General features: G+C 42.5%; 1 protein-coding gene across 5 annotated transcripts in view; it reads left to right on the forward strand.

The window, feature by feature from the left end:
• The window catches only part of cpt2 (carnitine palmitoyltransferase 2), a 19581-nt gene continuing 5429 nt past the window's right edge, over window positions 1-14152 (forward strand). For 2 of the 5 annotated variants that reach the window (XM_068037234.1, XM_068037233.1), the window contains exons 1-4: window positions 40-279; window positions 3787-3867; window positions 10741-10847; window positions 11762-13066. In XM_068037234.1, coding sequence (XP_067893335.1) covers window positions 101-279; window positions 3787-3867; window positions 10741-10847; window positions 11762-13066 — 1672 coding nt within the window. In that variant the 5' untranslated portion in view covers window positions 40-100. The other 3 variants (XM_068037237.1, XM_068037235.1, XM_068037236.1) reach the window with 3 other exon arrangements.

Raw genomic sequence — 14152 nt, forward strand, 5'->3', positions numbered from 1 at the left:
CTGGGATGTTCAGTGGCCGGGGGTGATGTCACGGTGAGGGAGACGCTGTTGTTGATTCAGGAAGTTTTCATTGTCACGTTGTTTACAGGTTCCGGCTGCAATGGCTGCTCTGCTTCTTCCTTCCACATTGAGTAAGCTGAGCGGGTTGGGCAGGGCGGCTGGGTTTGGACCCGGACATGGGGCCTTCACTCTGCTCCGAGCCAGCAGCTCGAGTCCCGACCCTGACTACCTGCACAAGAGTATCGTGCCCACCAACCATTTCCAGAAGAGTCTGCCGCGGTCAGTATCAAACTCCACATTCCTCCCGCTGGCATCGAATTAACTGCATTTCTCTTGGCAGGTTACTGGGTGAAAGGTCATCTTGCAAAACTTTGCTCGCAGCACCGCCTGTTCCAAAATGCTGCTCAATTTAACGCTGACGCAGGATTATATGTGTAAAAACAGAAAGTGATTCACCGCCGGTTGGAGATGATTCTTGCAGCAGTCAGCTGTAATTTGAATGGATTGTGGTTTGAATGGAGGTTTTGCTGGCACGTTCACACTGCCAGAGGTCCGATTTGATGCTTATCAGCCTTTAACTATTCACAAATGTGTGAAACGTAGCCCACTTAATAATAATTTACACCAAGTCAAACTCTGAAGAAGTAAGTTTATTTAACGTTCTTGCAAGATCGGGTGTCCAACAAGCAGGCACACCGATCAACATATTCAGTTCATGTTCATACAATACAAATCCATTTGTCCACGCCTTTATTTTACATTATTGGTTATAACGTATTATGGCACTAACCTATCCTATGGTTGCTACAGTGTCCTCCTCTGTTTACTTCTCCCCCTACTCTAACTTTCTAGCCCCTAACTCTTGTTTTTGTTTTAACTTATTTGGCTCTCCATTATGTGTTTTAACTTGCAGCTGTCAGCCTTTATCTTAGTGGGGCAGTTTCTTATTCACTACATCCTTTGTTCTAACTCTTGCTGTTTCTCTTTTATCTGCCTAAGCACAATTTTTAAGTGATGTACTGTCCCAAGGTCTGTACTTACATACCCTTATCAATTCTCTTTTTCAGTGATGTACTGTCTTAAGGTCTCCACTTACAGACCCTTATCAGTTCACTTTGTCAGTGATGTACTGTCTTAAGGTCTCCACTTACAGACCCTTATCAGTTCACTTTTTCAGTGATTTCATTATGTTGTGCACAAATGACTTCTTGGTAACTTTCCACAAGCTGTAGAAACAACATTTCAGTATTTCTTATTCTCACACAAATTACTTTTTTTTAATTAATGCACAGGTTGGGAGCGTCACAGCTAAGATCAGCATTTATTGGCCATCCCTAATTACCCTTGAGAAGTTGGTGGTGAGCCGCCAGCCGTCCTTGTGGCATACCTATTTGGTCATCTGCCCTAATATCTCCTTATGTAGCTCCGTGTTGTATTTTGTTTTATACTGCCTCTGTGAAGCACCTTGGAGCGTTTTATTACATTAAAGGTGCAATGTAAATATAATTTGTTCTTGTGTAAGTACTCTCATAGTGCTGTTAGAGAGGGTGCTCCAGGATATTGACCCAGTAATGAAGGAATGGCGATATATTTTCAAGTTAGTTTGGTGTGTTGAGTTGGAGGTGGTGTCCCCATGCACCTGTTGCTCTTGTTGTGCGTGGCAGAGGTTGCACATCTGTGAAACTTGAGTTTCCAGTGAGTCCCTTAGGTAGTAAATGCAGCTTATGTCATTGGCCTGAAGCTGCTAACTCTGTGAGCAGATTTATAACAACAACTTGTGTTTATATACTTTTAGTCCCAAGACGCTTCACAGAAGTATAGAAACCAAGTCATATAAGGTGATACTAGGGCAGATGGGCGAAAGCTTGGTCAAAGAGGTAGGCTTTAAGGAGTGTTTTAAAGGAAGGGAGGTGATATTACCCATCAGATTGGGCAAAAATCACCCTCTCCATGTTATAAATGGATTACAATTATGAAAATTTAAATAAAATGCATGGGATTTTCAGCTTCCCTGCTTCCCAAATTCTGCCTGATAATACTTTCTCCAGGTTGGGATTTTTAGGTCAGCCTGAAGTTGGTTATTAATGGGACACTTTGGCCTATCATTGAAATTGTGTGGTTTGGGGAGTGTCTCCCAAAAGCCTAAAAAGAAAGGTGGCATTTTAGTATTGGTTATAAAAATGCTTAATTATTTTCTTGATAGGCATTTGTGTACTTTTAATGGAAGATATCGCCAACACTTTTTTGGCTCTTTTAAATTTGTTATACTTGCTGTACTCGTGCCACTTGTATTTGGGAGAGCTGATTTGGCACAATTCTAGGAACATGCCATGGTCCCCACTGGAGAAGATCATGTAACACTTTACAGTAATATCACCTTTTTTGTCCATTCTGATGGGTAATATCACCTCTCTTCCTTTAAGATGGACTTTAAAACCAATGTCTTTGACCAGGCTTTTGGCCATTTGCTCTAATGTTGCCTTATGTGGCTTGGTGTCTAATTTTGCTTTACAATGTTCCTGCGCCTTGGGATGTTTTATTGCGCTAAAGGCCCCAGGAGGAGCAGGAGTTGAGCGAGATTGGAGCAGGATATAAAGAGCAGTGGCGGGGAGGCCCAAGACCAGGAGGATTGGGAGCTAAACGAGACCGGAGCAGGATATAAAGAGTAGCAGTAGGGGAGGCCCGAGACCAAGAGGAGCGGGAGTTGAGCAAGACTGGAGCGGAGGGGACGGACCCCATTTGAAAAAATGTCAGTGTGGCAGGAAAGCAGGTAACAGGTTGGTGAGTATTCTTTTCTCATATTTTTTCTTTATCAGAAAACAATTTTTTTTCCAAATGTAGAATAATAGAAACTCAGTGCTATGAGTTGATTAGGTATTTGTAGTTTACTTCTGATATTTGGTGTCGTATATAATCGGACAAATGTGACAGAAATCTCTGTAAAGGCCCTGCTTGAGATGAGTTTGATCTTGATCTACTTCCTAAAATAAACTGGCCCAACTTTGTCACTAATTGCATTCAAGTGGTAATGTCGCTGACAATATAAGAGACCAGTGTGGGGAATGGGAAAATGTCACCTTGGTGTTGTTGGGGATGCTGTTGAGGTTGTGGCTGAGAAAAATTGACAACAGTACAGGGAGCTAATCTGCATCAGCTATGCTATTCCTGATCAGCTTACCCTTCCCATTCAAAATAGAAAGTATTCCCCAGTGCTACAATTCTTCTTTAAGTTATTAAAAGATGTATAATAACATGTGACAAGCCCTCCAGATATATTTGGGCTTCCACAATAAATCACAATTGATTAACTGTGCGATGTGTTTATATTGCAAGATGGTTTCTTTCAGCGTCTGCTTATCCTATGTTAAGTAAGTAGTTAAAACAAGTTAGCTGTAATTTTTAAATGGAAATGATAATACAAAAGATCTAGCTGTAAATATTTTCTTATGACCATCAATTTTCAGCTGTGAAATGTAGCATTTCATGTAACTGAAGACTCGCTGTCCTATGCAATTTAACAAGATTATGTTATAACCCCTACGAGATAAAGTTTCAAGATGTGATACCAAACAATACTTGTAAAGATTCACATCCTACAGTGTATGATATGGTGTGATAAATGCTGTTAAAATGTAATGTTTTATACAGATGTACGCATGAAAATTGTAAATGATGTAAATTCAATATTTTACTTGCAATTATTCCTTCCAGTCTTTTTTTTTGTCACCCTGCAGGTTTCGCCTCTACTAGTAATCTATTTTCTAACCCTTTTTATTAAATCCAAAGGTTACCCATTCCAAAGCTGCAGGATACAATGCAGCGTTACCTGACTGCACAGAAACCACTTTTAGATAATGACCAGTATAGGTAAGTAAACAGAGGACTGAGTCTCGGGTTGTCAATATTTTAGTATTGTTATCTAATGCTCCCAATATATAACGACAAGGAATAAACACCCATTCCTCTGATCTGTCAATTCCAGTATTTTGGTGTACATTTTGCTCTTGGGATAAGTACATCATTTAGCCACATTGGCCAATCATCACTAGTTACAATAGCTGACTAAATAGACAAGTGTTTGAATTAAATACGAGGCATGACAACATATCCTATCTTACCCAGAACGACAGTTGACACTGGTCAGAAGGGTGAGGAGGGATAGATTAATTTTGTCACATCACATAGGATATCATTTGTTATTTTGATAGCCATTTTGGTACAGTGCAAGGGACAGAAACCTGATTGCAGAGATTCAAACATGGAGTTCCAGGAAAGATAGACACAAATGTGGACGGTAGTAACATGTGCCAGGACTTTCGAGATCTAAGGGAGATAGGCGATGAGGTGGTAGTTTCCATGGGTGGAGGAGTCCAGGGTTGGTGTTTTGAAAAGAGGGGTGAAAACGGCAGATTTGAAGGTGAGAGGGACAGCTCTGAGGAGAGAGAACCATTAACAATATCAGCTAACATAGGAGTCAAGAGAGGAAATTGGGTGGTCAGCAGTCTAGTGGAAATAGCATTAAGGGACCAAGAGCTGGGTTTCCTGGACAAGATGAGCTTGGAGAGGGCATGGTGGCAGATAGGAGAGACACTGGAAGAAAATGCGACTTCAAGGTTAGGGCAGGAGGAATGTTGGAGTTAGGGAAGGGAGGGACGCAGCAGAGGCAGCTGAACGGTCTGTCTTTCTGACAAATAAGTCCATGGGCTCATTGCACTTGTCAGAGGTGCGGGTGGAGGAGACAGAGGACAGGGGTTTATGAAGACTGTTTGTTTGGTTTAGAGATACAGCACTGAAGCGGGTCCTTCGGCCCACCGAGTCTGTGCCGACCATCAACCACCCATTTGTGCTAGTCCTGCACTAGTTCCATGTTCCTGCCACATCCCCACCTGTCCCTATGTTTCCCTACCACCTACCTATACTAGGGGCAATTTATAATGGTCAATTTACCTGTCAACCTGCGGGTCTTTGGCATGTGGGAGGAGGCCGGAGCACCCGGAGGAGACCCACGCAGACACAGGGAGAACTTGCGAGCTCCGCGCGGGCAGTGCCCAGAGTTGAACCCGGGTCGCTGGAGCTGTGAGGCTGCGGTGCTAACCACTGCGTCACTGCGCCACTGTTTGCAGCAGAGAAAATAAGCCGGGGGTTAGCGTTATATTTCAGGATGATCCTGGAATAATGAGCAGATTTAGCAGATGAGAGCAGGGCCTGATAGTGCTTTATGTGGTCCAGCCAGATTTGGCGGTGAATGTCTGTCTAAACCAGTTGTCTTCCATATCCGTTCAATTCTGCATCCCTTGAACTTAAGCGAGCAGAGATGAGGGCCATACCTAAGGGAATAGCTTAGGCGAGAGAGAGCGAGAGAGTAATAGTTTTAATGGGTCTAGAACATCGAAGGTGACTGGGAATTACACCGTGTATTAAATGGATTTAACAGTTACCACTTAAATAACATTGTCAGTTCTAAACTAACTTTTCCTTCCAGTGACATTTATAATTTTGCATTGATTAATATAAGCTAGAAACATTCCATTGTAACTGTTTGTTATGACCTCAATGAGCCCGTTAAAGTTAAAGTTAAAAGTGAGATATGAACCTCCAGACCAATTTAATGAATTAGAGAACAAGATTTTACATTTTAAGACTTTTATTATAACAACTAAACAAAGAGAAATCTGCATTAACTAAGCAGTACTTCATAAGTAGCTGATACCCCAAATTACAAAGAAAGGTATTTTCTTTACTGAAAGTTGCCACCCAGGTTAATAGAGCTGTTAAGAAGGCATATGGTGTGTTAGCTTTTATTAGTAGGGGGATCGAGTTTAGGAGCCACGAGGTCATGCTGCAGCTGTACAGCACTCTGGTGCGGTCGCACCTGGAGTATTGCGTGCAGTTCTGGTCACCGCATTATAGGAAGGATGTGGAAGCTTTGGAAAAGGTGCAGAGGAGATTTACTAGGATGTTGCCTGGTATGGAGGGAAGGTCTTACGAGGAAAGGCTGAGGGACTTGAGGTTGTTTTCGTTAGAGAGAAGGAGGAGAAGAGGTGACTTAATAGAGACATATAAGATAATCAGAGGGTTGGACAGGGTGGATAGTGAGAGCCTTTTTCCTCGGATGGTGATGGCAAACACGAGGGGACATAGCTTTAAGTTGAGGGGTGATAGATATAGGACAGATGTCAGAGGTAGCTTCTTTACGCAGAGAGTAGTAGGGGCGTGGAACGCCCTGCCTGCAACAGTAGTAGACTCGCCAACTTTAAGGGCATTTAAGGTCATTGGATAGACATATGGATGAAAATGGAATAGTGTAGGTCAGATGGTTTCACAGGTCGGCGCAACATTGAGGGCTGAAGGGCCTGTACTGCGCTGTAATGTTCTATGTTCTAAGAGACAATCCAAAAATTCTCCAACTTTATAACTTGAATTAAAGTCTCTCTGGCAGTTTAAAATTATATTAACAAAATAAAAAAATTAACATTGCACTGTTATGAAACTTTGCCATTATCTATGCTATTCTACAGTTAGTGATGCCAGTGCACAGTACTTTTTTAAATTGTCACTCATTATTTCAAGATACAACAAAGTTTAGTGACAATGCTGGAAAACACCAGTTATCAATTGGTTTTGTGGAGTGACGTAATGCAGATTATATTTCCAGATTTGCTCTGTTACAGTCAGCAATTGCTGAGCAAAGATGAGACCTTTTTCTGCAAAGGGGGAGAGACTCTGATCACTTGAATGTACCTCCTAGCAACTGGTTTAAAACCTCACTACCAGTGCCACCTTAGTCACACCTGCATTGCATTTTGGCAATATGAAAGAAAAGCAAGTGTTTTATTTTGGGAGGTGACAAAGCAGGAATTGGGTGATGTATCTTAGTTTCATTATTAGTATTAGGAATGATTATAACAAAAGATTTACATACTTAAAATACTAAAATGACTGATCTCCATTGTAACATTTTTTAATCATTCAGATAAAACATTTTTTTAAAAAGGGAAGTTATTTCTGATGATTCATTGGTAGCACCTGGAGTGCATATGGAGAATACACTGCAGGATTTTAGTTAAACCTCAAGAATATTTTGCTACGAGTTTTTTTTTTCAAGCATTTAGACATTAGCAATCTCTCCTCGAGTTGGAAGGATATGGATAAAAGCCTCACTCTTTGAACACGTATTGTAGACTGGAACTCCAGTGTAGTACTCTGCATTGTTAGAAGTGTCGTCTTTCAGATGTTAAAACTGAGGCCCACTCTTCCTGTTGCTAATGTTCAGTTGAATGTAAAAGATCCCATGGTACTATTTGAACAAGGCAAAGGAGTTCTCCCTGGCCAACATTTCTCTTTCAAGCAACACCACCAAAAACACATTAACTGGTTATTCATCTTATCATTGCTGTTTGTGAGACTCTGCATATTAACGGCTGCATTTGCCTACTTAAATAACTTTAAAAGTAATCTATTGTTTGTGAAGTGGTTTGGGATGCACTGAAGATGTGGTAAGAGCTATCAAAAATTTCTTCCTTATCTATGCTTGAACCTTGGCGATGAAAGTCGTCACGCTGTTCAACTTCCGAACTGAAACTGATCCTACCTGACCCCTTATGTGTTGACACACTTCCAGTACAGCTCACTGGATAATGTTCACGACACAGGAACTCTGGCAGAGTTTTCCTCTCCTTATCACATGATGCTGAGGTCTCAACTGAGATCAGTTAACTGAGCATGGATTGAAATCATCCTCAGTGTAGGGCTTGGATACTTATTGGATAAACTCAATAAGCCATTGGGGAACTGGGAATTATTTAAGCCATTCGTACTGGTGGCTTTGTTTTTCCATAAACCACTAAGTTCTATATGAACTTTTTTTCTATGCTGTACGACTCTATGACTTTTATAACTAAACTCTTTAAAAAGATTTGTGTAATTTGAAAATTTATAATTGTGTTTTATGAGGACTGACAGTGCTGAATTAGCTGTCTCAGCGAGATGGCAATGGTACTCCACAAGTAGCTTTTGTGTCCCTAGGCTAGAGAGAGAGAAAAATAAATCATGGTTCCCATTCTTGGTTTTTCAGCAAATGCCCTGCCAGAACCTGCACGTGTACAGACATGGGATGAGGACTGAATCAGGCTTAGCAGTGATGCCCCTGTGGATGAATAGCCAGCTGATGTTCGCTGTCGAGACATATGCATGGTGGTGCAGTGGTTAGCACCGCAGCCTCAAAGCTCCAGGGACTCGGGTTCGATTCTGGGTACTACCTGTGCGGAGTTTGCAAGTTCTCCCTGTGACCGCGTGGGTTTTCGCCTGGTGCTCCGGTTTCCTCCCACAGCCAAAGACTTGCAGGTGATAGGTAAATTGGCCATTGTAAATTGCCCCGAGTGTAGGTAGGTGGTAGGGAATATGGGATTACTGTCTTCTTTGGCCTCCTTGTCTCGGGAGACAATGGGTACGTGCCTGGAGGTGGTCAGTGGTTTGTGGAGCAGCGTCTGGAGTGGCTATAAAGGCCAATTCTAGAGTGACAGACTCTTCCACAGGTGCTGCAGAAACATTTGATTGTCGGGGCTGTTACACAGTTGGCTCTTCCCTTGCGCTTTTGTCTTTTTTCCTGCCAACTGCTGAGTCTCTTCAACTCGCCACACTTTAGCCCCGCCTTAATGACTGCCCACCAGCTCTGGCGAACGCTGGCAACTGACTCCCACGACTTGTGATCAATGTCACAGGACTTCATGTCGCGTTTGCAGACGTCTTTGAAGCGGAGACATGGACGGCCGGTGGGTCTGATACCAGTGGCGAGCTCGCTGTACAATGTATCTTTGGGGATCCTGCCGTCTTCCCTGCGGCTCACATGGCCAAGCCATCTCAAGCGTCGCTGACTCAGTAGTGTGTATAAGCTGGGGATGTTAGCCGCCTCGAGGACTTCTGTGTTGGAGATACGGTCCTGCCACCTGATGCCAAGTATTCTCCGGAGGCAGCGAAGATGGAATGAATTGAGACATCGCTCTTGGCTGACATACGTTGTCCAGGCCTCGCTGCCGTAGAGCAAGGTACTGAGGACATAGGCTTGATACACTCGGACTTTTGTGTTCCGTGTCAGTGCGCCATTTTCCCACACTCTCTTGGCCAGTCTGGACATAGCAGTGGAAGCCTTTCCCATGCGCTTGTTGATTTCTGTATCTAGAGACAGGTTACTGGTGATAGTTGAGCCTAGGTAGGTGAACTCTTGAACCACTTCCAGAGCGTGGTCGCCAATATTGATGGATGGAGCATTTCTGACGTCCTGCCCCATGATGTTCGTTTTCTTGAGGCTGATGGTTAGGCCAAATTCATTGCAGGCAGCCACAAACCTGTCGATGAGACTCTGCAGGCACTCTTCAGTGTGAGATGTTAAAGCAGCATCGTCAGCAAAGAGGAGTTCCCTGATGAGGACTTTCCATACTTTGGACTTCGCTCTTAGACGTGCAAGGTTGGACAACCTGCCCCCAGATCTTGTGTGGAGGAAAACTCCTTCTTCAGAAGACTTGAACGCATGTGAAAGCAGCAGGGAGAAGAAAATCCCAAAAAGTGTGGGTGTGAGAACATAGCCCTGTTTCACGCCACTCAGGATAGGAAAGGGGTCTGATGAGGTGCCGCTATGTTGAATTGTGCCTTTCATATTGTCATGGAATGAGGTGATGATACTTAGTAGCTTTGGTGAACATCCAATCTTTTCAAGTAGACTGAAGAGACCACGTCTGCTGACGAGGTCAAAGGCTTTGGTGAGATCAATGAAAGCAATGTAGAGGGGCATCTGTTGTTCGCGGCATTTCTCCTGTATCTGACGAAGGGAGAACAGCATGTCAACGGTCGATCTCTCTGCACGGAAGCCACACTGTGCCTCAGGGTAGACGCGCTCGGCCAGCTTCTGGAGCCTGTTTAGAGCGACTCGAGCAAAGACTTTCCCCACTATGCTGAGCAGGGAGATTCCACGGTAGTTGTTGCAGTCACCTCGGTCACCTTTGTTTTTATAGAGGGTGATGATATTGGCATCGCGCATGTCCTGAGGTACTGCTCCCTCGTCCTAGCACAGGCATAGCAGTTCATGTAGGCATTACTGTAGGGTTAGTATAAATGGGTGGTTCTTGGTCGGCACAGACTCGGTGGGCCGAAGGGCCTGTTTCAGTGCTGTATCTCTAAATAAAAATGGCTACTTTGTTGAGGCATCCGAGAACTGCTGGCGTCTTGGAACGACTCTTGTGTGATTTGGCTCCTTCAGGAGAAAAGGGAGAAAATTTGGAAAATATTTTGCAGCTATTTCTGCAATATACAGTCATTTCTCTATTTGTTATGCAATTGATATTCCCAATTCTTATAAAGAATAATTGGAAAATAAGGGTGTAAATGTGAAGTAACATATCCATGTCTCTTAAATAACTAATGTACCCAACTGTGTGGCTTGAATGAGACAGTCCAGTGTCTGAGCAGATCATTCAGAAACCAGTAAAATGTAAGCCAGGCACCAAAAGCTTGCTTCCTAAAAATCCATGAGTGGTGCAATATTCAAGTTTGACATTTAATCAGCCAAGCAAATCTCTGAATCCAAGCTATGATCTTGTCTCTGAGTTTAGACTTGCCAAAGGGGGCCTATTAACAATTCTGGACAAATTAAATAATTCATCTCCATTTAAACTGCATTGACTTCTTGGCCAGATAGGTAATGTATGCATCTGTTCACATTTTGTGGTCTTTGTTTTACTATTGTAGGAGAACTGAACAGTTAGCTCAAGATTTTGAAAAGGGAATTGGTAAACAGCTGCATGAAGAGCTTGTGGCCCAGGACAAAAGAAACAAACATACCAGTTATATTTCAGGTAAGGTCCACAAACCATTTATCTGACTTACCAGACCAAGGGTAAAGGCAGAACTGAAATATACAAAACTCCATGATCTGCACATGGTAAGAGTCTGGCTGCTTTCTTAGTTCACGAAAGACAACTCCTGTCAGTGCTTTTACTCCTTTGGTATCATGGCTGGAAAAATAGCATACACAGGATTGAATGTCTGTTTAGTATAATATTTGTCATGTTCTGTTTGCCAATGTGATGCACATCCATTGGTTGAAAGAAGTTGCTACTAACCAAGTATAAAATGAGTTTGTAAAATGATGCAGCTAATCTTTTTTTAAACTGTCATGTAACACTTATTTCTGTCCTAAATTGCAAGAATTATTGGAGCTACTCTATACCTGTCCCAATGGCGTATTTAATAACTGTAATGAGAATTGTGGTGCTGAGTTACTCACATAAAAGTACCAAGTTTGATCTCTGGTCTGTGCTGTGTTAGTTGACCTCTCTGGGTGCAAGTGTCACAATTGACCTCAGTACCCCTCACCTTGATTAAAGAAAAATCTGTCAAGGTTCACTACTTCTGACCATTCAGTGATTCCCTGGTGGAAAGAGCTCGTGTGGGCAGTGAATGAGGGCACTTTCAAATTCAGTTGTGATGTCTGCCAATGTAGTTTTCTGCCACCACATGCCAGGCTCGTACGTGGAGGAGAATGGCCTTTTTGAGAATTACTTGAGGACTTGCAATAGCTGTGGAACAGTACCACAGCATGAGTCATTATCTTCAGGAAAGAGGAAGCAGAGGAAAGCAAATAAACTGGATAAGCAAATAAAAAGTTCATTATGGAACATGTTACTCCAATATAAAGATGAAATATATATTTTCAATGCTTAACATAGTCAGTGCTTTTAGAATCTTTCCTTTCCTCTTATTTCTTTAGGACCCTGGTTTGATATGTACCTCACTGCACGTGAACCAGTCGTCTTGAATCATAACCCTTTTATGTGTTTTAATCCTGATCCAAACCCCGCAAACAACAATCAGCTTATCAGAGCGACCAACATGACCGTGTCTGCACTGCGTTTCATGAAGACCTTTCGAGCTGCCTTATTGGAACCTGAAGTTTTCCATCTCAATCCCGCTAAAAGCGACACATCTCATTTTAAGAACATCATTCGATTTGTTCCTGCCTCTCTTTCGTGGTATGGAGCCTACTTGGTTAATGCCTACCCACTTGATATGTCTCAGTACTACAGACTCTTCAACTCCACTCGCATTCCCAAAACAGTTCGAGATGAGCTGTTCACAGATGACAGGGGCAAGCACTTGCTGGTGTTGAGAAATGGACATTTCTATACATTTGATGTTATTGATCAAGATGGAAGAATCAAAAAGGCTTCTGAAATTCAGGCCCACTTAAAGTATATCTTGTCTGATCCCAGGCCCCCTCCTGAATTTTGTCTTGGATACTTAACGAGTGAAAATCGAGATACTTGGACCTTGCTGAGGCAGAGGCTTCTGGAGACTGGGAATTCCCTGGTGTTGAATAAAATAGATACAGCTGTCTTCTGCATTTGCCTTGATGATACTACTGTGAAAGACCACCTACAGCTCTCCCACAACATGCTTCATGGAAATGGCCTCAACCGTTGGTTTGACAAATCCTTCAGCATTATACTAACCAAAGACGGCAATGCAGCTGTGAACTTTGAACACTCATGGGGTGATGGTGTGGCTGCCGTGCGTTTACAGAATGAAATTTTCAAAGATTCAACCCAGAGGCCTGCAATTACACCAACAATGTTGCCTGAAGCAGTCAACTCCTCTCAGACTGTGCAGAAGCTCGAATTTAAACTTGATGATGTTTTGAAGTCGGGTATTTCGAGTGCCAAGGAAAAATTTGATGCCTCAGTGAGCACCCTGTCTATCAACACACTAGAGTTCAGAAAAGGTGGAAAGGAGTTCCTGAAAAAGCAAAACCTCAGTTCTGACGCTGTGACACAACTCTCTTTACAGATGGGGTTTCTGAGACAGTATGGCAAAACGGTCGCCACCTATGAGTCATGCAGCACCGCGGCATTCAAACACGGTCGTACAGAAACCATCCGCCCTGCCACCATTTACACAAAGAAGTGCTCTGAGGCGTTTGTGAGGGAGTCTACAAAACACAGCATCTCAGACTTGCGGACAATGATAGCGGAGTGCTCTAAGTATCATGGGCAGCTCGCCAGAGAGGCTGCGATGGGTAAGTCCAAACATTCTATTTGTCCTGTCACTTTCTTTGATTTGCCTTAGTTTATAATTTTCTTTCTAGTATTTTTCCCTGCTCTGAAGGTGTTCACTCATTTGGGGTTTTTTCCCTCATGGTCATTATTAGCATTCAGGTATCTGGACCATTCTTAAGGTGTAAGCATCACACTTGGACCAAATTTTCTCCAACTGATGTCCATCCATGCACTTTTCACAGAATTTTACTACAAGAGAGGACATTTAGCCCATCATACCTGTGCTGGTTCTTTGAAAGAGCTAATCAATGTGTTCCTTTCCCCTTTAAGTTTTGATTCTATTATCAACAGGGTAGTGATGAAGAGCAGAAAAGGAAAAGATGTTTACCTTCTCTCATTCAGCTTTCTGACTTGTGCAGTAACTTTCATAACTAAAGTAGTAAAGTCATAGGTAGTACTTTCTGATCAAAATACATCTCCCACCCCTCCCTGACCTCAAACTAGGACAAAGATAGTGTAATTTAATTTTGTCCCTGTCAGAAATAATCCTCCAACCAGCAGCCCCAGAGACTGCTTTGAATAGATATCGCTCGACAAGCAATGTCTCCTTTGATTTTCCTAAATGTGTCTAATTTTTGTTAAGATTGAACTCACCACTTGCAAATTAACCCAATTGCAAGAAACCACATGTTGGGGCTATTTAAGCAATGAAGGGCACAGAAATCAGAGCCTTATTCTTTACCCAGTGTGGCTGTTCAGTGGTACGGGCAGCTTGTTGCAAGGCTCATTAAGGTTCTTGAAGGTATTTAGCACATCCTGTTGTATAAGTCAGCAACTTGTTCTATGGGTCTACTGTTCTCTGGGTCTAACTGGAACTCCTGGTTAAGATGTTTTAAACTGAGAATCATTCTCCAAAGCCTCAACAGCATCCACCCTGTGAGGATCCAAACTGGACTCTGTTCTAAATGAGTCCTAATTAAAGTCTTGTACAATGACAAAATGGTATGTTTAACTTTATACTGCATAGAATGTAAGGATGACTATTTTTGAATGTATCTTTGGAGACATCAGTCACTATATTTTATTACTGTTTTTCTTTTCCCAAC

Source organism: Heterodontus francisci, chromosome 8, assembly GCF_036365525.1.
Source record: "Heterodontus francisci isolate sHetFra1 chromosome 8, sHetFra1.hap1, whole genome shotgun sequence".
Lineage (NCBI taxonomy): Eukaryota > Metazoa > Chordata > Chondrichthyes > Heterodontiformes > Heterodontidae > Heterodontus > Heterodontus francisci.